The following is a 25,483-nucleotide window of genomic DNA, read 5'->3' as shown; positions in this document are numbered from 1 at the left end:
ATAATAATGAAATACTAAAACCCTTTGATGAAATGTAGAAGCACAAAATAATTTAAAACTATCCAAAAAAGTCTTGTCAATGTGCATATTACCATCAGAATAAATTGATGTCAGTTAATTAACTAAATTAATTAACTAATGATGTTATGTAGTTTAAGGTCAAGTGATGTGTTGTGTTGTTGGGAAGACCCTTCTTTTTCGTAGTGTTTCTGCATTCAGAAGTGTAACTGCTGGGTATCTTGATAGTAGACATTGATAGATAGAAGATTTTCTTGCTAAATTTGCAATTGGGGAAAGAAATGCAAAACTGACCAATCACAACCATGGGTGAATATTTCACACACACGTAGCTTCAGTTGAAGATTGCATTCATTTATTGGATTTTTCATTGTTCAATTTTCTTCCAAGTGGCCCTGTTCAAGTACAGAGTCTGACTGTTAATCGTCACATTCTATCATGTCTTATGCAGACGTGATTTTGTTAGTATGCTTTTAAGTGACAATGTTGTTATGCCAATTATCTTTATTATCTTAAATGTTATTGCATTGCTGGTGTCAGTTTGTACCAAATAATCAGGGGTTCAATTTTTGAAGCTCTCCTTAGCTAACTCATCGTCATCATTGTTTATAGGCTTTTGTATTTAAACATTACGTACAAGACGTGTTAATCTAAAAGGCCTTTGTGAATCTGGTCCCAGATTATGCATATTAAAAATAAGTGTATCATGCACGGACTAAGAAGTTTTGATCATTTATTGTATGGCTCTTGGTTTGAGTTTGGAATCGTAAGGGGGATGGTAGTACATTTAACCAAATCAGAAGTCGGCTTATTTTTTATCTTGCAGGGAAACATGGTAACGGTAGCAAAACTTCCTAAAGGGCGTATAGATTTGACAAGAAAAGTTCTTTTAGAGCTGAAACAGGTATTTATTATGTCTGATTTGTTGTTACTAAATGGAGACAACTTACCAGTGTTATTGTTTGACGTTAAGTTCTTTTTTGCTGGAATTACTATCCCATGTTCAGAGTTTAAGCCAGAAGGAAAGCATACTTTTTTGAATGTCACTTTTACGTTTCTGGCTAAAAGCTGCAAAGAAGGCTAGTGTTAAAACTCTTGTTTAAAGTGGCGGTTTGCTCAGCAATCAGTTGGTGAAGACGCTATTGATATTTTAAAAGATACATGTGCAAGCATTGCCTTTATTTTTTTTTTTTTTACTGTTCTAGGCTTTCAGTTTGAATGCTTCAGATTTCTAAGTCGTAATGCAGTGATGATATACATGTCACAAGCATTTTAGGGTTTAGTTGTACTGACTTTCTGTTTATTTTTTGGTCATTAGATGCGGGATATTAGACATGATAATTTGAATCAATTCATTGGTGCTTGTGTAGAGCCAGAAATTTGTATTGTTATGCAGTATTGCTCCAGGGGAAGTCTACAGGTAATGAACTAGCATACAACAGAACTGCTCATGCTCTCTTGATAGTGTGTGCGAAATAGAACATGCGAGCTTTGTGGGTAAACCAAAGATCTTGGTAATATTCTTCCTTAGCATTGAACAATGTGTGCAGAAGGCTATGTGGCTGCAATAATTTGTACGAATTGCGGGCCTATGACGATGGCACTACCAGACAAAGTCAAGACAACACAAGATAAATTATATGTGTTGTAATAATGGAACAGTCTCTTTTAACCGGGCAGTGATGTTATTTGGTACAGGCCAAATGCAAGATCTATTTTTAACTAGACTGTCTTTTCAGAAGGCAAGAATGCAACAGGGGGAAAGCGTCGATGAAATACAGCAGAGATCAAAGCATTTCAAACCTGCCGTAGTGTCAGTTTTTCTCAAAGCGCTCTTTCCATTAGCTTGAATCGCTTGACAACTGCAACGAACTCGTATAAATGTCATTGCAGTTCTCTTTTGATTTGTTCCTTTCTGCCCTTTCTTGCTTGAAATTTGTAAGTACACATGTAAACCTTTAAACAAATTTGTGTTCTTCAGGATATTTTAGAAAACGAGGACGTCAAGTTGGATCACATGTTTATAGCTTCACTTGTGGCAGACATAGTAAAGGTATGTTTGATGAATGGAAACTTGAAGGATTCTACGAGATACAAACAGTTGGACCACATAAGCATGTTCGTGGAATCCAGCCTTTAAACATCGTATTAACTTTTAACGCACGACTTTTATAACATTGGTCTCATAATTATGCAAGATGACGCATGGCATTGATCACATTATTTATGCACAATTTTCTCCCGTTGCTGGATTTCACGTTAATTCATTAATGGGTTATCTGTTTCTTGCAGGGTATGGCATACATGCACAGCTCAGATGTGAAATCCCATGGGAATCTCAAATCATCCAATTGTCTGGTGGACAGCCGCTGGGTGCTAAAAATCACAGACTTTGGGCTCCCGTCATTTAGAACTAAACTGAAAAAGAATCGAGAAGACTACGCGTACTACCGAGGTCAGTAGTCCAAGATATTGTCAACGTAGCATTTATTTTATTTTCTCTTAAAATTAATCATTTTTTTTATCAACTCTAACGCAAGGTTGGAGACTTTGTAGTACTGACTTAAAATTGTCGGTTTTTCCTTCTTCCTCTTCTGTCCTTGTCTAATAGATTTACTCTGGGTGGCGCCAGAACTTTTACGAATTCCCAATCGCCCCCAGAGGGGGACCCAGAAAGGTGATGTCTATAGCTTTGCTATAATTTTACAAGAGTTTCACACAAGAGAAGGACCTTACAGCTCAAACTTCATGGAACCAAAAGGTTGGTTTGCTTTCCGGTTTAACTGAGATTTTTTGTAACCGCTTTTTTTTTTGCCAGTAAGCTTGACAAAAATTAGCATGATATGTTGGTCAATGCATATCATTTAAATCTGAATTTTGACCTTAGTATTCTTCTACTGTTTCTTAACAATTGCCAAAAGGTCTGGATAGTAGCAGACATGATATAATTTTTAGAAACAGCACAACGTTTTTTTTAATAACATGTTTCAACAGAATCTTCTGTCATTTTCAGTTTAAATTACAAAGTACAGAGTTGAATGATCATTTGACCTAAATTAAAAACTTGTCATACGTGGTTAATTCTATTTGAAGACAAGTGTATTTGAAGACAAGTGCATTTGACTTGTATGCTGATAGCTTTTTGGTCGCGATGAAGGGCATTGTTTTGATTTGAACGTCTTTTTTCTGCTGTAGACATAGTTCACAGAGTGAAGGATGCTGAGTTCCCGCCTTTTCGTCCAACGGTTACTCAACTGATTACTGGCGTTGAGGAGATCCGGGAACTTATGAAACAGTGCTGGGTGGAGAACCCGGATGAGAGACCAGACTTTCACGAGATAAAGAAGATTATGCACAAAGTTCTCGTGAACAACGGCATGTAAGTTGCCGACTTTATGACATGAAATTCGCCAAATATTTTGTATCAGCCAGATTTCTGGGCTTAGATGGCCCTTGTTTGATATTTTGGCTCAATTCTTTCTTTGTCTTGCAAGAAAGTTTGAAACAAACTTGAACCAAAATTAATGGCTCCTGTTTTCAACGATTATTCATGGTATTCATTTGACATCGCACCTGTACAAAACATAGCTCCGTAAACGGATTCCAGAGTTGATGAAACGTTTTATCCTTACTTTGAAAGGTCGCTTTTAATTTTCTTGAGTGTACCAAAAAGAAAGAAAAATGGAGAGGAAATATTGAAATACCACGACCACACCAATGCGTTTTTTAAAGTCTCCGTTTTCGTCTGGACGAAAACGAAGCAAAATATTTTCGGCCACACTAGCGTTTTCAGTTTGTTTTCACCTGTCCACGCTAATTCCTTTTCATTTGAAAACGCATACTTTTTGATGCGTTTTCGTCTATCGTCCACACTAAAAATGCTTGAAAACGCTGATGGAAGGGACAGTATATGACGCTTTTTTCAAAAGCCCCCGTTTTCACCTATCCAGACTGGAAACGGAGCGTTTTCAAAACGATGCGTTTTCAAAAGGCTCCACTTTTGAAACCGTTTTTGAAAACCTCCGTTTTCATCATTGTTTTCGATCGTTTACTTTTAGTGTGGATGATGGGCGAAAGCGCATTAAAAAGTACCCGTTTTCAAACGATAACACATTTAGTGTGGTCGGTGCCAACAATTCGTGCAAATCTGCATTTTACAATAACTGGAGAAATTCTCGCGCGCTCATTGGCCAATTTTCATTGTCAATAAACGGACAGACGCATGAATTTATGACGCAACGAGTGAGAGTGGACAATGTTGTGACGAAATTCATCATCAATAACAGGACAGAAGCATGGAAAACTGACACCAATTTGTTAAATTTCACTCATGGAACGTGGCCGCTGTAACCGTCACGGGCAGCACCGCTAAAGAAATAAAAAAAAAAAAAAATGTAATTTGTTTACCCACGGAGCACCAAGGAGTTCACAGAACTCGCTCAGAAATGTCCGTGCATTCAAGGATCGAATTGGAATTTGAATTTGAGAAATTTTGGTGCGAGAGTAGACTTCTGCGCTGCGAGAGTAGACTTCTTTTAGCATCACTGGAGTGTCCCTTTTTTGTTGTACACTCAACAGGAAAACAAACATCTTCGACAACATCGTGTACATGATGGAAAAGTACGCGGACAACTTGGAGGAGCTTGTTGTGGAGAGAACCGGTCAGCTGATCGAAGAGAAGAAGAAAACCGATGCACTTTTGGAAAGGATGCTGCCGAGGTGTGTTTGTGTTCACCGTCGCCGTGCGATACGGTGACGCGAAAAAAATATAAGTCTTACCATGTAAGGCTGTAAAGGTCACGTGATAGATTCACGTGATTCATGTAATGTCTCGTCATGTTTGGTTATAATAGTCATGTTGATAAAGTAACGTGATGTTCAAGCTACTGAGACAAGAGAGAGTCATACCTAGTCAGTCACAGTCAGTCAGACTGCTATGTCGGAGGATGCATGTTACGAAAATCACCCTGTCTCAGGCTAATCTTGAACATCGTTTCTCTTTTTTCAGTCTGTATTATTGAACACAGCTTGCAGTCTATGTTAATCGCTTTTTGTTTTCGCGCGCAATGCAGACCTGTCGCCGAGCAGCTCAAAAAGGGCCAAGAAGTAGAGGCGGAGAGTTTCCATGAGGTGTCAATCTACTTCAGTGACATTGTAGGATTCACCAGCCTCTCATCCGGAAGCACGCCCATGCAGGTATGGATCAACATACAAAATCTTCCTTCTGCTTACCAAGCATTTCATATAATCAGTTTGGGAGAACTTAGTGATTCAATCTGCCCTCAAGCCTAGTAAGTTTAACAGACCGTTGCTTCACTTCGGCTCTAGGCAAGAGGTTAAAATTTATTGTGAATCCTTTATTCTTCTTTTCAAGTGGACTTTAAGAAAGGTGACAGCATCGCTTATTCGACGTTTTGTTGCTTGGTCACAAGTAGTTGTACCCTTAAGCATTTTGTTTGCTTTCGGAGGTTTCTGTTACTTAGTAGAGGCTGAAGTTTAACTGTATGTCAAGGTGATTGCATGATATCTTAGCTTTTCCTGACCTCCGTGCTTTTACCCTTTGTTTATTTTATGGCAAGAAATTAGATAACGATCTGTATCAAGCCTGTCAAACCAGAGAATTCACTTCTCATTGGGTTTATTTCTTGCAGGTCGTCACTCTCCTCAATGATCTTTACACGTTGTTTGATGACATCATTCAAGAGTATGACGTGTACAAAGTAAGAAAACAAATCCAATTCAAACGTACGTGAAGTTGATAGTAAAAATCAAGTCTCTTTCGCAGTCTTTTTTTTCCTCTCGAGCGGTGAACGGTGGCATCACGACGCGGACTTCAAACGACAAACTTAAGAAAAAAATGCACATAGCCCCCTTAACAGTTATGTTGACCTGTGTTGCGTAATGACCTGCCACCATTGAAGAAATAGAACATGACATTTCTACTACTTAGTATATCACTATTACCGCATTCAGTTCCGAGAATGAATGATTGAGATTGATACTTTGTAAACGCTACTCTGTGTTTATCCAGGTTGAGACAATTGGTGACGCGTACATGGTTGTATCGGGCCTACCAATCAGAAATGGCCACGAGCATGCCGGTGAAATATCCCGGATGGCACTGCACCTTGTGGAAGCTGTGAAGAACGACTTTAAAGTTCGACACAAACCGGACCATCAGTTGAAGCTGAGAGTTGGGCTTCATAGCGGTAATTATTGAAACGATTTGAGTTAACCCTAAAAAAAAATGCTACCGGCCTTTTGAATGAAAAAGCTCCTTGAGAGAGATGTCCTGTGTATTATGCAAAGATTATGTGTCTGTGTCTATTTTGTATCAGTTACCTTTTTAAATTTCAGTGTTGGAGAATACAAGCCCATTCCGCTTTCCCAGATAAGGTTCTATTGATAGACGTAAAGCGTATATTGCAAACCGCCTTGGAGAGGTTTGACGGGTCGTCACCTACTCGCGTAGCTATAGAAATGGTGGCGAGACTGGGAGCGGATATTTTCCTGCCATGCACGTAATCTTGAATGACGGCATTCGTTTCAGGACATCTGGACCTCTATATGATATGTTCAGCCATTTCTGCGATGTTAAAGTGACTTTAGAACGAAGAAACAAGGAAACGATGGTCAAGACGGGGGAAGGTTGAGATGGATCGTTAACGACGGAATCGGAATTGTTCTGGGGCTCATGCGAGAGACTGCTTACCTCTCATGCGAGCGACTGCCTCATGCGAGCGACTGCCTACCCTACCCAACCTTGGTCTAGTCTGCAGGCAGCCGGTTTTTTCTCCGAGGGTCACTGGGACGCGTGTTTAGTCATCGCGAACGTAAAAGGGCAGTATGGCAGTGGCCGAGTAGGGAAGAAGGGGGGACAAGGGCGGTATGACCGAGTAGGGAAGAAGGCGAGACGAGAAAAAAACATCTTCTCGTCCGTGCCGCGCCCATGTCTCGTCCCATTCCCCCTTAGCCAAAACGTCTCGCCTCATAACCCCTACTGAATTTCGAGAGAAAAACAGACTGCCAGCAGTCTACCCCTGGTCTTGCTTCATTATGTCTGTTATCGAATGTAAATTTGTTTTGATAACGATTGTTCATACTGTACTTCGTCACAGGTCCTTGTGTTGCTGGCGTGGTTGGTAACACCATGCCTCGTTACTGTTTGTTTGGTGACACGGTCAACACAGCTTCGAGAATGGAATCTAACGGAGAAGGTTTGTATCTGTAGCCCTTTCGCGTGCAAATTAACTACAACCTTAGTTGGTGAAATGCGACATTTTCTCCCGACGGGGATTAGTTGCTTATTTCTCATGTTTATTGTTGTGGTGACAATGTGAAGAGAAATTAAATACTCGCCACCAAACAAACTTCGTTGTGTCAATGACTTCAGTCGACACATTTTTAGGTCTCGTAAATCTTCGGAAGTGTTCGGAAGTTTTCGGTAAAAGAACGGAAACGTTCGAGTGACTTTCGGAAAATGTACAGAAAATGTTCACAACTCTTCTGTTAATCGCCGAAACCGTATTCGGGTTTGTCCGTATAATGAACAATAATAATAATAATTCTCCTCTCGACTCTCATGGTTGTTCGTTATTTCATTTTACAGCTCTCCGTATTCACATCAGTCAAGCTACCAAGGCAATTCTGGATGACCTGGGAGGCTTTGAAGTGGAAGAAAGAGGAGAAGTGTTTTTAAAAGTAAGAAAATAAAATACACCATGCAAGTAAAACATGATGTCTGAGGCTGCATAAATCTTAGTTCAGAGAAAATAACTTCAGTATTATGTATTAAATATTGAGTCTATCTGTCTGTAAAAAGTTATTTTTGACGTTAAGTGTAGATTCACCCAAGAGGAAAGAAAAATTGATGCGTTCGCAAAAAAGCGTTGTTAGGGCGGTAAATTGTGATGGGTTTCTATAGAGTAGGTCCGGTGGTGATGGAGCTTTGTATTTTGCTTACGGTAAATTGTGTCTAAAAATGTTCAGGTGTCTATAAGAATACTGTGAAATAAGGTGTTTGCGATCTTCTGTTACTTTTGTTGTTGTTGTTGTTTTGAGAACTCTCTTTACTTTATTTGAAGGCGTTCACATTCTTACAGTCGATCAGAAATCAGCAGTAGCAGGTCCTGCAATGTTGCATAGCAATGTGTAGCAAAAGTCATCTGATTGAGCCATTTCTCAGGGATGTTTGTTCCTGTCCTTCAGAATGTAATCTGTGATATTCAGTATTGACATGAATGTATATTTTTTCCGACGCGGAACAGAGATCTGGTTGCGAGCGTAGTACGCGAAGGCTCATGGTTAGTACTTTTGTAAAAAGAGACGGCTGAGAAACTTATGACATTCTACGGTCAGCCTTGCCAATCGCCTGGCTGACCAAAGCGCCCATGCCTCATAATCTTGAGTGTGTTCGGTTGTGTAGTGAAGCAAAATGTGTCATAATATGTTGTTCTTTTTGTCTCCTTACAGGGTAAAGGCACGTGGAAAACATACTGGCTAATAAGCGCTGTTAAGCGCCCCAGCTGCAAAGCAAACAAACATCTTCACCCCAACGGTCAACCGTTTATGAACTATCTGAACACTCCTGGGCATCACTTCGGCTCCAACAGTTCGCTCAATCTGAAAAGAACCGATTCTTTACGACGCTCATTAAAGGGAAATTCTCCTAGCCCGATAAAGAAATCATGGCACAAGACAGACGAGGAGTCGGCGGCTCTGCTAAACCAGACGACTGTATGACTGGTGCGCGTTTTCACTGTGCTGATTCGAGATTTCTTTGCTTGTTGAGTTATCGATTAGATATCGACAGAGGCGAGGGAATACTCGGATTGTAGCGGAAATACTCGGGATGTTTCGGAATCGTTCAGAATGTCTCGGAAGTAGTCGAGATGCCTCGGGAATGCTCGAGTTAACTCTGGATTACTCGGGGTGTTTTTGGAACACCCGAGAGGTTTCGGAGTGCTCGAGAAGTCTCGGAATAGCTGAACACATTTCGGAAATGACCGAGATGTTTACTAACTGCTTGAGATGTCTCGAGACTATTCGGGATTTCACAGAAATGCGCGGGTTGTCGCCCACGAGATCTTTCTTGTGTACACAAACGCTTCTGATTTGTAGCTGGGTTACGAAAATAGAAAGTGTTTGTTAGAAACAAAGAACTTATAGTGATATTCGACCCGTGAGACCAGCTTGGCCTCTGAATTTCCATATCGTTGTAGACATTTACAATATAAGATAGTTATATATATCTTTGAAGTTCAGCGCTGTTTAACAGCGCTAGTACCCAATCCGACGCTTCTATACAGTGGAAACTCTGTAAATATTCGAAAACAAGGTAGCCAATCATTTTACACTGAGTGTTTTTAAGCCCAATCACTTCCCAGGCCTCGCTACGTCAGCGATTCGTGAGGGAATGGTAACCATATATATGTACATAGCTTGTATTTAGCAGGCGGATCGTCAGAGCAGCAACTGTAAAGCAATTCAAGTTGTCCATGTCATAGTTATTTCTGAACGAAAACCGCAATATAGGTAAAATTATATTTAGCGTTCAATTGAGTTTTTGGTAAACGTGAGTGGAGAAGTATTGATCCCTACTTCAGTCATTAGGTAATTTTTTTTGGTAATATAAATCAACAAGCGAATGTATCGTATACCTTTTTAGAACGTTATGGTGAATTTTGTTCATTCGTAATCATTCAGCGGCTTATCAGTTAGTTTGCCGTCCGTGTTTGAACTTTTAACAATAGGAGATATAAGCCTATGGTTTTTAAAACTTGAAGGAGAAAAGTAACGTAAACATTTAACAGTTTAGTCGTCATAAATGACAATAAAACTGCGCTTTGAACTGGAAAGTGTCGGAAATTCATTTGCCTTGATTTATGATGCACGAAACTTTCAAGTAGTCAGTGACGTTTGATTTTCTCAGGGTCGTGTCTCTTTACGGTACCTTGAAAAATAAGAGAATCTTTGTTTACAATATTTGCCTTATTAGCATAAGCAATACAGTTCCTGATTGAGCTACAAAAACATTATTTCTGAATATTAAACGGGCACAGCACGATTAACTGCCCCAAGGAATTTGAATCCGATGTATTGAATACTTTCTGCTCGGCGCCTGTTTGAAAATTCAAAATTTTACAAAGAATGTATGAGCTCATTAGCACTTTTGCCACCCAGAAAGTTTACAGTTGTTGAAAACCAAGTTCTCGAATATTACACCCAAAGAGCCAAAACTTTCACCAGTTACTAAGTTTATATTTGTAGTCAGTTCGTGTCTAGCGTGAAGCCTACTCTGCGTAAAGTCGTATGTTAATGAGGAAAAATGCAAACAATGGCTTTAGCAAAGATTCGCCTATAGGTTGATAGCCTGCGAATACAGCCCCTTCGATCCTCGGCGGTGGACAATGAGAGGCGGCTGTATTCGCAGGCTAATAGGTTGGCGATGAATTCAGTATATGGACCGTCCTCCGGGACACAACAAGAAAGTGGCCGTTGTAGAGAGGTGGCCGTTAGTGGAGGTCGACTGTATCACAGAAAGTAAAAAAAAAAAAAAAAAGAAAAGAAAAAAAGAGAGAGAGTTGATATGGTTTGGGGAGACACTGTCTCAAAATTACTGCCGTTTGTCAGGGATTTTGAACCATGTTTTGAGGTCCACAAGTTGGTCTCTGTTCTCCCTAAAAGCATGAAACTTGGTCAAATGACCAATCTCAGCGTGATCTTTCCTGTGGTCGTCCGGTTATCGATTGGTAAAATTTGAAACTCACCCCAACCTCAAGCAGGTTCCCAGGGTCTCTTATCTCGCTCCGGGAGGGCGGGAAGCTAAGAGATCCTGGAAACGAAGTTGACGCAACTTCTCATGATGGCCAGTAATGCACGTCGGTTTGTAACAGAAAGAGACATGTTAGTTTTGTTTTTCATTATTGATTGTTGGTTACAAACAAAACACTATTACTTAGAATCACAATATTGTTACCTATACTGCAAGTAGTGAATTTTTTTTTCCCCGAAGTTTATTGGACTTATATTTTTTAATACTAATTATCAATGACAGATCGGTCAAGGGATAATAGGAGACCATCCGGATGATCAAAACTCCTTAGGTGCGAAAAACACCAACGCCTTAAAAATCACGATTAACCTGACTGGCAAACAATAATTGTATCAAGTAACGCAGTTATTTCATCAATTTCTCTAAATAGTCCTTGCCACTTGAAAATAGGCAAACAAGTATGTTTATTGTATACCTTCGTCTAGTCGGGATGGATTAACCTCAGATCATTTTATTGTTTTGGACAATTACTGGTGTAGATCGGTTTAAGGCCATTCTACTGAAACAGAACCTGCACTGAGATTTTTGTGAAACGTTGCCTATTGATTGCTTATATTACAGGAACTTAAATTTTGAAATAAAAATGAGGGGTCCCCATGTTCGTTTAGGAGCAACAGCACCTTGTTTGTACCCAATAAATCCTTAAATGGCACCATGATTGTAGTCACGATTGCTTGCTAAATTCACGTTTCCAACGATCGTTTTTTGTTCTACTCTGAGAATTGGTCCGTATTTATTTTACACAAAGAAATTTATTACTCAATTCAAAACAGCAGAAAAAATGATAGGTCACCATACTCGTTTGCGAGAAAATGACGATTTACCTCTATGACGAGGTCCAGCCGTAAAGAAAAAGCCGCCATTTTTTAATGCGCGCGTGCTAATCACGCGTGAGATTATGCGCAGTAGGGATGCGCAGTGCAATACTGGGGAACTATCATGTGGGAAGCGCGCCATTTTTTGACTCGGCATATCGATCGAGTCTTCCGCGCAGTGCAGTCATTATTCTGTTTCAAGTGCACAGCACATGTCGACTTGACCAAGGTGACAAGAGGTAGGTTTTGAAAAAAGAAGATTTAGTTCAACATTTCGAAATAACAGAGATAATGTTTAATTTCACATATTTTCGAAGGAGATCTACAAGAATCGTTTTTTCGAACTGAGGGTAATAATTGAAATGCTTTTGACATGAACCTGGGCGGGCACAAATATATTGTACCGAAAATGCGACTGTTTGGTTTCTTCAGCCCTGGGGCTGTGGAAAGTTGATGAATCATGGCGAAATATACGAGCAAAGTTACTTGGCAGGCGATTCTTTCCTGCGCGATCACTGCCCTTTGAAGTTCAAGTTATGCGAATATTAAAAGCCAAGAAGAACGTCAGCGAAGTGCAGAGCTTTCTTGGTATCCAAAATCCCATATCCAGGCAGCCATCGTGGCCAGAAAAATACCTGAGAGTTGCAATCTAACAGTCGCACCATCACATTAACTTTGTTACAACGTGGGTAGAATATACCTGAGAGTTACGATCTAACAGTCACACCATCACATTAACTTTGTAACAACGTGGGTAGAATATAACTGTGTGTAACAATCTAACCGTCACGCCATCTTATACATCGTGGGTAGAATATACGTGAGAGTCACAACGGTCACGCCATTATATTAACTTTGTAACAATCGTAGGTACCTGAGAGTAACAATCTAACAGTCACGCCGTCATCTTAACTTTGTTAACATCCCTCTTGGATAGAGTTGCTCCCTTTTGATCTCGGAAGGTACCCAGAAAGGTAGGTGCTCTTCATTTGCTATATTGTACAAATAGTCAGAGCATAAAAATTATTGTCTGTTCTTTGCGCCATAGAACAATTCATGTCAAGGATGCTGGTATTTATTTGAGCGAAATTTTTATCAGTGTTATAATCCTTGATAGCTACACATTTTGTTTTAAGCGATGGTATTTCCGCATGGGAAGAATGGTTCAACTGGCCTTTGAAAATGGAAGCCGTGAAATCGATGTTTGCGCCCATTCCGTGATTTTCGTTTATCCAGTCTCTGCACCACAGGTTGCCGTATATTATCGTAATCTGAGAAAAAAACTGAGTCATGTGGATAAATAAGGTCGAGAAAATTATTATTTAGAACTCCATCCTGATTCCAAACGCGATGTGAGAAATTTGCTCTCGCTAACCCCGGACACAGCAAAAAGGTGGTCAGCCAAGAAAAAACATACCTCTGAGTTCAAATTTCTGTGATGTGCCGGGCAAAAAAAAATTCGGCGAGTGCGAAACAGAAGAATGGTAGACTTTGTCTTTGATGTGCCTGTCCACACTTGGTGATTAGCCTGTAACAAATCAGTCAATGAGGTAATTAGACCTGCCAAGAAGCTACATTCTCTGTACATGTTAAAAGTTCTAATCGACCTAATCAAACATCCGGGCAAGGCATCATAATATAGATCGAGTATAGAGTGCAAGCTCACGGAGTATTTCAAACTTTATCCTTCCAGAGCCAATACTTAGAGAGCTTAAAACATATTTTGCAATACTGAAATGAGCCTAAAGAAATTATAAACACATGATAGAGGTGTCAAACTCTGCGAAGCAACATGCAAATAACAGCGGAAAGTCCACGCGTTTGATCTCTAAAAAAAATTGCTCTGGCACAGTCAAACGGCTCCACTCTAGATTTAACTACTGCCGATGTGTGGTAGCTATTAACGCTAAAGCGATATATCGCTTCGAAGTCAGGGTTTTGAAGAGATTTTTTTGCAAAGCGTGGGTTCGGGGTGATTTTGTAATCAGAGATTTTTGTCGACCCCTGAAGGAAACAATATCCGGAAAAGGTCATTTCATCGACGATTCAAACGAATATAAATTTATATACGTTCCGAGCTAAATTTCTAGTGGAAAAAAGGTATTTTTGACGAGCGCTGGGGTTTTAATTTTTTTCCCGTGAAAGTGTCGGACGACAATGAGCAATAAAAGCGCAGATCTTGCTCAGTGCTCAAGCGCCGCTATCTGCATCCTTTTAAATTGGAGTTTTTCCTTCTGAAATCAGTGGAAGATCGGTAAGCGTTTCAAGTCAAGCGGACTCTTTTTGCTTTGTTGAGAGGTTTCGTCTGCGGCAGTTTAGTCATCCGCTAAGTTATTTGAAAATGAAAGTGGGTTAAGGTGAGCATGCATGAATAAAATTTCGTAATATTTAAGAAGCCTCGTCTAGACGAGTAATTTTTATGTGACAAATATATCTGATCGTGTAGATGGCACGGCAAATATTTGTCAGCTGTTCAAAGTTTAGTGCGCCGGTAATGACTTCGGACAGCAGAGATACACAGAGAAAAAGGCGAGGCTACGTAGTCGCCCCCTCCCCCCCCCCCCCCAAAAAAAACATGGCGCTTACGAACATATTTGCCACATTTTATGTGACGAGTCGTCTACTCGAGTTATTTTTCGTATGTGACAACTTTTATTTGTCACATAAATGCTAACACGCCAGCTTTTCAGCAAGTATAATTGTCACATAAAAATTGGCCAATTTTCGTTATCTCACATAAAAATTGTTCGTGTAGACGAGGCTTAAATCATTGAAGATGTGCAAATTTCTCGCACGCAGTTCATTGGTTCATAATCTTTACTTATTTGCATGGCTATAGGCAGATAAAGTGTTACTCCAAGTGCGGTTACGCAGAGTCAGAGAACAGAGCGGCTTTACATTCGCCAGGCGTTCGTCATCTCTTTAATGTCTCATATAGCCGAATGATCGCTGATACAACTGACTGGGTTTGTGGATGACTTAAGTGAAACTATTTTCCAGTTCCGCTTATTTAGAAAGGATGCCAATCTGTTCGCAAAAACAGTTTTCGCCATCAAATTTGAATTTTGAATTCAGATTTCAAAAACAAATATCACGTAACAATCCGATTTTGCGCCCTAGGTGCTGAATTTATTTTGAGAGCCAAATAGTCCAACTTCAGTACGAAGCTCTAGGGAATAACTACAAAGTTTGTGGGGTTTATTCCTCAGAGCTTCGTGCTGAGGTCTATTCCGATATATTAAAATTCAAACTTGGCTCCGAGGCCTAGGGGAATAAAACAAAAGAAATCGCATCGAGGATGAGGGATGAACAATTAATTTCTTTTGTTTTATTCCCCTAAGCCTCGGAGCCAAGTTGAAATTTTAATACATCGGAATTGGCCTATTGGTCTATTGAGAGCGCTTATTGGGGACAAGTAGAATATAGTAACTATTTGAGCCAGGAAAGCCTTAGAAACAATGATACAAAGACGTAAATAACTTACAAGCAGCTTTCGACACACTACCCAGGAATGAAAGAAAAACTTCGCGTCTCGAGTAGGATTCGAACCAGCGTCTCCCCGTATACTAGTCGGGCATGATATTCATTTCAGAGAGGTGTGTCGAAAGCCGCTCGCAAGTTATTTACGTCTCTCCATCATTGTTTCTAAGGCTTTCCTGGATATCACGTCCGACTAGTCTGCTGGGAGACGCGGGTTCGAGTCCTGCTCGGGACACGAAGTTTTTCCTCCATTTCAAAGACGCGTGTCGAAAACCGCTTGTAAGTTATTTACGTCTTTCCATCATTGTTTCTAAGGCTTTCCTGGATATCACGCCCGACTAGTCTGCAGGGAGATGCGGGTTCGAGTCCTACTCGGGACACGAAGTTTTTCTTTCATTTCGCGTGTCGAAAGGCGCTTGTAAGTCATTTACGTCTTTCTATCATTAATATTGGCCGGAAAGAGAGCGATTATATCAGGGATGGGGCACTTATTTTCTTTTTACATTAACACCTAAGAGTGTAAAACGAAATTAGGATCTTTCGTTTGAAAAATTGTGCTCTCATATCTCATATGGAAATGAAAGTCGAGAGAGAGCTGCTCTATAATGTGTTCAAGATAAATCGATGATCTCAGTGGGTTATGAGTGCGTAAAAGGTAGGCATACGCCAGGAGGCCTTTGTTGATGAGGGGTTGCTAAGATCTTGCTAATGAGGAAAGGGTTGCTTGTTGTCATTAGTTTCTCTGGGTGTCGGCTTCCTTCTGTACAAATGTAGATATGAAATCATGTGATCGCTTTTTAATTTGGTATTCAAATTTTCGGTGATTTTAGTCAGGCAGAAAAGTTGATAATGATAAATGAAACAAGATACTTACCTGTTATTTCTGTTGGTGTCTAGGCCCTCAGGGTTGACAGGGCCACTAACTTGATCGGTGGTTGGCTCCACCTGTCAAGTGCACCTAGTTTAATGTGAACTGGTATAAACAAAAAAATGCTGCTAGAAATGTCGACGCTAGTACTTTATTGGACGAAATTTCCATATGTGCTTTTCGGTTAAATATTTTCTAAAGTTAAATAGTGAAAAAATTGGAAGAAAATGCGAATATGTCGGACTGCGAGTCGTCTGTTCAGGTCAACCTTCAACTAAGCCCTTCCAACCAGGTGTTGGGTCTGGAAATATTTCCTGAATTTAAACTTTCTGAACGTGGATGAGTTTATAACTACCTGTGTTTTATTGTCAGAGATATAGCGGGTGATTGTAAACTAACATAAGAGTTGTTGAAAATCCAAAAACAAAAGATGTTTGCTTGAATATTGAGGAATGAATATTTAATTGATGGATGAACGTGAATATTTAATTGCTTAATTAATGAATATTACGTGGACTTGGTCCATGTCCTTGGTCCACAACTTTGATGTGTTTGTCACCCTTGTGCTGTCTTTGTGGTATTTAGGACTGAGGTGAGCGATGTTTGGTATTTTAATTTCTACTTTCCTAAACTTCACACAAGAGCCATAAACATGCTAGACATCTTTGATGAGACACATGTTTGTATCATTAATTCGCTTGAGAGAGGAAAAACTTGTCTTAATTCCAAGTAAGACAGGTAAGATCCTCTTTGCAACTTGTCTCGCAACAGAATGCTGTATCAGTTGCTAGGATAGTTTAATTAAAAACGTTCGTGCACGTATCACCGTTGTAAACTGCAGCATGTTGCGCGAAGCAGCAATGAGTTCACCTCAGTTATGCTGGCAGCACGTTGATGCAACCTGCAAAGCAGTTCAAAACAGCGCAAAAACGCTTTCAACTTGCAATGCAGCATAGTTGGTCCGACAAATTGCAAGAAATATGTTGCTCGCCCGTTTGTTTGGTCCTTATTCCCCTGTAACACTCCAACTGAAACTTGTTTGACGCACGCAAAATATACACTGAACGTACGCCACAAATAATATTATATTGGTCAGTATTTGAAAATGAAATCGCACGATCTATTAAAACGCATGAAAAATGATCCTCTGGGGTGTACATGCTGGACCATGCTGAACAAATGCTCACTGCCCGGCTTCTTTGCCTGTCAGTGAGGAAGAAGACCTTGGGTAGTGTAATCGAAATCCACACAGCTAATACTTGTGATTCGCTGAAAACAAACGTAAATAAACAAGCTAACTATAAAGAGCAGGCAACCAAAACGAAATATAAATAAAGGAAGCAAAACTGACGGAAAAATAACGAAACTTACAAGATTTGTGTGGCGACTACGACGGTAGAAGAAGCTATACCAGACAGTAGAAACAACGGATGATAAAATGTTCACGAAAGTGAAACGTTACGTAACCGAAAAAAAAACAAAAAAAAAACTGGTGAAACTAGTTCCAATAACAAATATACACGGAATAACGAAGGACAAAAACTCGAAAGCGCAGCAAAATTGAGGCGCCGTGACTAAAGTTCGTATCTTTTAATATCTCGCAACAAGATGGCAACAGGTTAGCTGTAAATGAACTGCAAGTACCGTTGCTTAATATTCATCATTTATGAAAGTTGTCGGAAATAATTCGTTACGCCTTCTAATTGTGGAAGTTTCCGGTGAGGGAGTCTTTCTGTCCAGCTGTAGCTGGAACTGTTTGTAATTAACATATTCTTGTATAAAGATATATATTTTTATTTTTTATCCGTGTAATTTTAAAGTTTTAAGCTTCAATTTTTAATTTCGCATAGTAAATTGTAGTAATGTAGATAGAAGACCACCCGAATTAACTTAGTGTTAGCTTGGTGATATCCTCTGTAAATATTGTAAAATACAAGTCAGTCGGCAATTTTTCGTCAATTAAAAGATATATTATTCAGACACATTTGTGGATAGTCGGAGGCAAACTTATAATAAACAATGTCCAAACTGAATCGTTTTGTTGATTGGCACACTTTGGCAGCTGGTAGTCGTATTGTTTTTCTTGTTAGATCAATGACAAAGCAGTTTGCATTTCGGTGAAGGATCACCTTTATAAACATGCTGTAATGTCAAAGCTCATTTTAATAATAGAAATACATGTCATACTATATACCATGTATAAAAAAGCTTTTTTAGAGAAGAGTAGAAAAACCCTCACAGGCTTTTACAAGATAGTCTCCCGTTTATGGAAATTCGATGTCAAATCAAGTTTAGCAGAACAGCTAGGACAAAAGAATAGTTTATGACATTATTCGTCAAAGTAAACCAGCCACTGGGGTTCCGTTTCTTTTTATCCAATCACAAAAGAGAGCGAACACTCACGAGGAAACTTAAGGAGTCACGCTACTACAGCGCAGTGTTGCTAAGCGACTTTGGTGACGAAAATCGTGGGCTCAGAGCCTCAACTGGTAATTGTTTTCTCGACTGAAAAGTGATATTTTCACTCTGCCATCTTTCATATGTTCAACAATGGATTTAACAAGTTCATTATAAGGCATAAATTCGACAGTTTATAAAGCGACTTGTCTGTGTTATCGAGACAAAGGTCCGTAATAAAATTTACACACCAGAGTATGCGGATAATATAATGAAGACGTCATTGTTTGAGCATTTCCCTAAAACCTACATCCACCTTCAGTATTTGATCAGAGAAAGGGCTTGTCATGTATCTTGATCAGATTACCCTAACAATATGCTAGGAAAAAAAACAACGGTTGCTGCATTCCAAATAATTTCTCGCGCAAATTGTATATTTGAGTTCAGGAGTCGTTTTAAATATCGGAAAAGGAATCTAGTAAACTGGTCTATATTGAACCTCACGAATTGGAAAGATTTCGAGGCTATTATATTGGAATATTTTGTCATGGGTAAAGGGCAAGCGTGACCAAGGTGTCTTTCGAGGAAAACAAAGTTTTGTCAGCCTATAATTAAAAAGACCTGTGCTATTAATATTTACCTTCGTTATGTCTACAATAGCTAAGTTGATCCGTGTTTATTTTTCTGTTTTTCATTGTCTACATAAAGTAAACTCTGTATGCTCAGCGGTGGATATTCAGATCAATCCGTCGGCTGTCGCCTTACAATCAATACAATACAATACAATACAATACAATCCTTTATTTACCCAAGCAACATTTAGGATTAATAAAAGCTCGTTAAAACATGTGCGTGCTAAGAAATGGAAACAATCAGGGTTGTTAATGACGATTAATAAGAGAGAGCAAATGACGAAAATGTAATAAATGCTGAGGTGCTATGCGGAGAGTTCCCTTCCCAAGTTTGTGCATTGGGTTTACGCCTTTTATTCAGACCCAGCGAGGAGTGAAAAATGGGTTTCTAATATCCGCAGCTCTCATTGACAGAGCAAGTTTTTCAAAAAAAAGGAATAGTTTAACATCTGATCTAATCGTATAGGTTACCAATTGGATGTGTCTTTAAGCACTGGTCGGCGATTCTGGTGTTTGACAGACAAACGCTTAGCATTTTCGTCGACAACGTTTCCGCAATTTAATCCTTCAAAGGTTTCGGGGATCGAAGTGGAAAAACGGACAAGGAATGCCGAAAATTTGTTTCACCTCTCTTCTGTGAACTAGCTTGAAATTCCCGGGGTCTTGACTAAACTGGCGCTGAAGAAAATGTTTAGTTGAGAAAAAGGGGAGGTCATCCAGCGGTGTCAAACTTTTCTTTACAAACTGAGAATTTTCTGCATTATTTACCTGATCGTGTCATGGTAAGATTTGGCAAGTGAGCGATCTTATTTGTCAGCTTCACGTTCAATGATTTCATCCCGAATGCTCATATTTTACATCAGGAAGTGAAAGAAGTAAGCCAGTAGAAGAAATATCCAGCGTTCTTACAAAGTCTCTGGGTATTATTTCTATCAAAAACAGTGATACTTGCTTTTTCTCAAGACAAAAGAATAGTCATAAATCTTCAGAGTTTTGTCAGTGCGAAGTCTTTAATAATAAAAGTGTTAACAAGGAGACTCCGTGTAAAGAGGATTGTTCAAGGAGGTAACTGCTCATTTAACGGAAAGAAAAGCTCCTTATCAGCGACTAATTGTTGGAATTTTGAGACTTGCAGTTTCTGATTGTTTCAACAAAGAACAGAAATAAGCAGCTTTTATCACAACATGGTTACTAAGACTTAAGCCACTTAGTGAGCCACCTTTCAGAAAGAAGACAATTAAATCCACCTACACTTATTTGAGCCAATCACCTTTCACTACAATCAATAACTTTTCTACTTGGACATTGAGTTCAAATTCATTATTCTGCTGCGCAATATGTGAGTGAGTTTGATATTCAAAGTGGTTCTGGCTCTTTCAGTAGCCGTATTGAAAAACTGCATGGAATAATCTTCCTTGTAGGAAATTGCAGGAACGAGCAGATTGACCATATCTAGCACACTGTTGAAATCCCCGAAAATTATTCAAGTCCGTCTTGAAAATACGAGCAGGTAACTATATTTGTACCGCATTTACATATCTTTTTTATGTTTCAATTTATCTATTTGTTGTATCACTATAGTTTTTTTTTTTTTGAAAGAAATTGTAGGGGTTTAATACATGGTGAATTCAAAGCAACCACAATGAACTTTTACAGACCAGCAATCATTTGCCTGCAAGATAAACTGTAATAAACTGTCTAGTATCGACCACTATCTCTACTGAGTCAAGTCACGTAAACCTCGTTTACAAAGCTTCAGTTCCTCTTGGCCATTGAGACGTTTGGAACTCGTTTCGAATAGTCACTTTATGTAAGATACTTAGTCATTATCGAAACCTTTATTTCAAAGATTTTATCCAAGGAAAGTTGATTGAGGTTGCTATTTCGTGCCAACAAAGTTTGTTTTTACCTGGATATTTACAATTAAACCAGTAAACGTGACAAAAAGCATTGTTAGCTTTCAGTACAAATACATTATTTGTACAACAAATTAAAAGGTGGAGAGGACAAACAGTGATTGTACCAGTTGTCGGAAATGAATAAGGCGAGTTAAAATTAGCAACCAGTCTAAAATATTTCCTTGTTTGCCAGAAAAAGGCACAAATTACTAATTTTAGTTTTTCTACGGAGCCTAGGGATTATTGGTTTCCGTCGAGAAGTATTATTTTTGAGGCAATCACTTCTCAGACTTGGTTGTTTATTTCACAATTCGACCGTGAGCGAGAAGCCTCTATCTGCAGATCTCAGTTGGTAGACATTCAAGTGCAACCCCGAAATAACTAAATTTACTGAGTCGCTTGAAATTCATGCATGCTTAAAAAAAAAAGAGATAAAAAAAAGTAACTGCTACTCTGGCTCAGACAAACTCGCTACCTCTTTCAAACTTATGAATAGGAGAGAAACAATTTAAACCTCCATTGGTTAAAGTGATTGATGTAGGCAATCGCACGTTATGATCAAAAATCGAAAACAATCTAATGTAAACCTGCGGGCTCCTTGTCAAGCTCGGTTTTCACAAAGCTCTTTCTCGCATTCATGTACAGAGCACAATTGCGTTAAGTAGCAACTAAATGTTCTTTTATGGTGGATTCACAGTGCTTTTTGGTAGTGGGTTACCTGTGCTTTTTTTTTATGTGGGTTACCTGTGCTTTTCTTGGCAAGGCAAATCCTTTCAAAACAGTTTTGAATAACTGTTTTGAGCCGAGTAGAATTGATGTCTAGTGTGTGGTCTCGTTAACATCTACAAACGTTTGCTTGCTTACAGTTAATGAAACTTAGGCTACACAGAGAGAAAATTGGGGATTTTCACATGGCGTCACTAAAATTTAAACTAAAAAACTATTGATCCTCCTGAGATGTTACTTTCTTGATGTATAGAGCAGCTGAAAACTAATATTCATATAAATTTTCACTCCAAATGGGCTCTTGGTTTTGTAATAGGGTAAAGTCGCACACGCTTTCAACTGGTTTCGGATCTTCCGTTAACATAGAAATTTATTTCACCCAATGGTAGATCGAAACACGGTAACTGAAAATAACAAAATTACAAACACGGGAATGAACATAAAATAACTAACAACGACCGAACATGAAGAATGCAGAAAAGCGGCAAAGCGAAATAAACGAAGAAACTTACAAGACGAATGTGATGAACCAAAGACGAACCCGAAACCAGAGACGCTCGCAGAACCCAATGACGCTACTAACTGAAATAAATTACACGCGAACCGAATTTATAGAGTATGCAAATGAACATAACATATACCAAAGGGCAAAAAACAAAAGAAACTAATTACGCGAAACTTAACACCAAACGCGAAGCTAGAAGCACGAACAAATGTCACAAATTCTGGCGCGTACATAGAGTACGCGTGAATTTCTAAGCTTTTGCGTGACGCGGCATTTACATGACGGCCCAGAGGGCTGTCACGTTGGTTAAATAAGTGACTTATTTCGGAGAATTTGGCTATCTGAAAAGTTCATGTATTAGAAAAAAGTATTATTTTAACTGAATGTTTTTAAGTTCCTCGAGAGATAAACTCACGCTTTTGTAGCAAAACTCAGTGACAGATGTTTCTGTTGGTTTCCGGCCGCCATGTTGGTGCCCATCTGGATGGGCACCAGCATGGCGTCTCCATACAAATCTCTATAAATTTGGGTAAAAAATTTCTCCGCATATCTTGCTTAAGAAAAATTGCTGTGACCTGACTCTTGGCGAGGGTCTTTGCATATTTACCTTCTTTCTTTTCCCAGATTCTGGACTTTATCTGTTGAACGGTTTTGATTTTGATTTTGATCTATTTTGAATGGGGTGACACTGAAAACCAGCATCAACTGAAAAATCGTAAACGAGTTTTGAGCTAAACCCGACGTGTGCATGTCTTTGAGGTACTTTCGTGAATAAATAGCGAATGACCAGAGGCAACGGGGGTTCATGTCACATACAGATGGTTGGATGGCGTGGCAACGTGGGTTGTAAGTTACACTATAAACTTCATTATATACTTGATGGGTGAAGGCCATGAGCAGAAAAACACATCACCTGTTATTGAACCAAATGCACTTTCATTGTTTGATGCACTCACTAGCTCGATGTACTTCAACTTTAGAGCCATTAAGTGCATCACGCATGAAAAGTAAACTGGGTTCAACGACAGGTGATGTGAGAGTTTAACCCTCTCATAAGTGGACTTATCGCATTCACCCATGAAGTATTATATCCCTAATGAGGTGCATTTAATATGACAACACGATCAAGACAAATGACTCATTGAAGATTTTATCCATTTCCACAACAGGAGCTTTGCTACAAGCGTCAGATGATTTCTAAAGCTAAAGCCCTAAACCTGGTACGTTTAAAGAGACTTCTCTTTTTTCTGTTTTAGCTCGTTTAGAGATTTATCGAACCTTCCTAAATTTCGTCTTCTGTTTACAAGAGACGTTGGTCATATAGTCTCTTGTTTACAACCATTCACCAAGTGGGAAAAATTTGCATTCTCCGTTTTGGAATAATATTAGCTTACGCCATTAGATATTTTTGTAATAAGCGGCAATACCAAACTCATAGGTATCGCAATCAAAAGCAGTATAACTTGGATTCCCACCTATATTTAAGAAATAATTTGTTTCGAAAACAAACATTTTATTAACTAAGGATCACCAGTATTTCTATTTGCATGCATGCATTAGTTTGTAAGTGCGAGTTTGATACCAAGTCTAGCTAATATCTGACGCGCCTAATTCTTTACAGTGAGAATGTTTTACTCTCAAATTAGTCGCAAATGGATCGTTAGCCCAGAGTGTGGGGCCACCAGTTTTAAAAGTTCATTTTTCCTTCAAGAAAGGAAAATAAATTTCCATAATTGCAGTCATACACAGCCCACTTTGTAATATTTGAGAAGTACACTGTAAACGTGGTCAAACACGAAAGACCGTGTGTGAACACGTTTCCAAACACCGAAGAGAAAACGGAGAATAAATCTTAAAATTCTATGCTTATTGAGATCGCTTATTCCAACACCGTCATGCACGATCATGATTTCCATTGTTTAAACTTGATGAATTATTAATGAGTTTGAGAGCAATTGTTTTCAAACTGGGTTTAAAGCTCAATAAGGTGATTAAAGTCGATGCCCTTGCGAAATGGTCACGCTAATAAGTTCCATTTTGAAAACGAATTATCGTATGGAACTTGAAGAATTATTTTTTGAAATATTGTTGCTAACATTGCGACTTGAGTTGATGTCTCCGCTTAGGTCGTCTTCGTTATTCTTCCTTGAAAGTACTTCCGCCAATTGAAAGTTTCCGATACAGAAGTGTGGAGATATCAATTCCCCATCAGTATTAACAATTAACGATTATTGCTGTTAATGTCAATGGCGAGCAGATCGATTATTTGCACGCTGAAAGCAAATAGGGACCTTACGCATTTACGACGGCGACGGCAAGGACGACGCCTATTAAAAAATGTGTTTACATTTTACTTTGGAATTTCGCATTTACTTAACTATATTCAGTCTGTTTGTCGGTATTAGAACTTGCCCCTGCTGAATATGCTACAAATGCGTTTAGTTCCAAATAGAAATACGAAAAATTAGCCGTAGTGGGTCCTGTTGTCAAAAAACTTGGAAATTGGTCATTTCACGTTGTTGATTTGCAGAGGACGGCAAAGAAATGTACCAAGAATTATAACGCACGTGCACAGCCATTATTTTGCTCATTAAACCTTCTGTTTGGTGACGTTCTCTTTGCCGTTGTCGTCGTGTTTTGCGTAAAGTCCCTAATAATTGATCTGCGAGACACTGACAAATCACGCTATTTTGCGATAATCGAGATCAACGATTATTTTATAATTCGATCACCAAGTTTATTTCCATATCAAATCACTCTTTGACTGCTCAGGGAAGCAATCTGCCATTTTTCAATAACGTGGGTACTGACAATTGCGCGTGAGTAGAATATTATTTGCGGCAAAAATCATTTAGACGGTACTACGCATGAGGAGACCATTATTTTTTTTTTCGGACATCGTGAAAAGTTTCAGAAGTTGTTCATCGATCATGTACTCGACTAGCTTCCCGCGCCACTAACAACGGTGTGCAAATCGCGTACATGAGCTGTAAAAATTTGCGATATATCTTCGATAAGTCCGCCGCGAAAACTGGTCGACGATTATTGTTTCCTTCCAGGAAAAATGTCAACGATACTGGTAGTGTCAGTGAAATACTGAAAGTTGTAATGTTTACCTCAGCCGTTTATTTTGGATTGTCCAAGGTAACTACTAGGGTGATTTTGCTTACCCCTGAAAAAAATAACCGAATGTGATTGTACCCGCTACTACTTCGTATTTGTTTCTAAATTATCCACTTTATTAGTTTTTTTTAGTTCCTTTCTTTTTGTCTCTGTATAGAACGTATGCAAATGACGTAATGGCAGCCGT

General features: G+C 39.1%; 2 protein-coding genes across 11 annotated transcripts in view; both read left to right on the top strand.

Moving 5' to 3' along the window:
• Window positions 1-9,875, top strand: part of LOC110051528 (atrial natriuretic peptide receptor 1-like) — a 44,872-nt gene extending 34,997 nt beyond the window's left edge. For all 5 annotated transcript variants that reach the window (XM_020757561.2, XM_089288677.1, XM_020757562.2 and 2 more), the window contains 13 exons: window positions 845-922; window positions 1,337-1,438; window positions 2,000-2,071; window positions 2,311-2,473; window positions 2,630-2,779; window positions 3,214-3,397; window positions 4,597-4,737; window positions 5,091-5,214; window positions 5,670-5,738; window positions 6,050-6,227; window positions 7,137-7,235; window positions 7,628-7,719; window positions 8,491-9,875. In XM_020757561.2, the coding sequence (XP_020613220.2) occupies window positions 845-922; window positions 1,337-1,438; window positions 2,000-2,071; window positions 2,311-2,473; window positions 2,630-2,779; window positions 3,214-3,397; window positions 4,597-4,737; window positions 5,091-5,214; window positions 5,670-5,738; window positions 6,050-6,227; window positions 7,137-7,235; window positions 7,628-7,719; window positions 8,491-8,760 (1,722 nt within the window). In that variant the 3' untranslated portion in view covers window positions 8,761-9,875. The remainder of the gene's footprint in view (window positions 1-844; window positions 923-1,336; window positions 1,439-1,999; window positions 2,072-2,310; window positions 2,474-2,629; window positions 2,780-3,213; window positions 3,398-4,596; window positions 4,738-5,090; window positions 5,215-5,669; window positions 5,739-6,049; window positions 6,228-7,136; window positions 7,236-7,627; window positions 7,720-8,490) is intronic.
• Window positions 9,876-11,806: 1,931 nt separating this feature from the next.
• The window catches only part of LOC110051526 (atrial natriuretic peptide receptor 1-like), a 74,114-nt gene continuing 60,437 nt past the window's right edge, over window positions 11,807-25,483 (top strand). For 2 of the 6 annotated variants that reach the window (XM_089288675.1, XM_089288668.1), the window contains exons 1-2: window positions 20,373-20,554; window positions 23,343-23,393. The gene's annotated coding sequence lies outside the window, so the exon portion shown is untranslated. Of the gene's footprint in view, window positions 11,907-12,535; window positions 12,642-16,583; window positions 16,608-20,366; window positions 20,555-23,342; window positions 23,394-25,483 lie in introns of those variants that run through there. The other 4 variants (XM_089288670.1, XM_089288669.1, XM_089288671.1 and 1 more) reach the window with 4 other exon arrangements.

Source organism: Orbicella faveolata, unplaced genomic scaffold (genome assembly GCF_042242905.1).
Source record: "Orbicella faveolata isolate gen_17 unplaced genomic scaffold, um_ofav_v1 contig_2, whole genome shotgun sequence".
Lineage (NCBI taxonomy): Eukaryota > Metazoa > Cnidaria > Anthozoa > Scleractinia > Merulinidae > Orbicella > Orbicella faveolata.
This window is presented reverse-complemented; position numbering and strand designations above follow the sequence as displayed.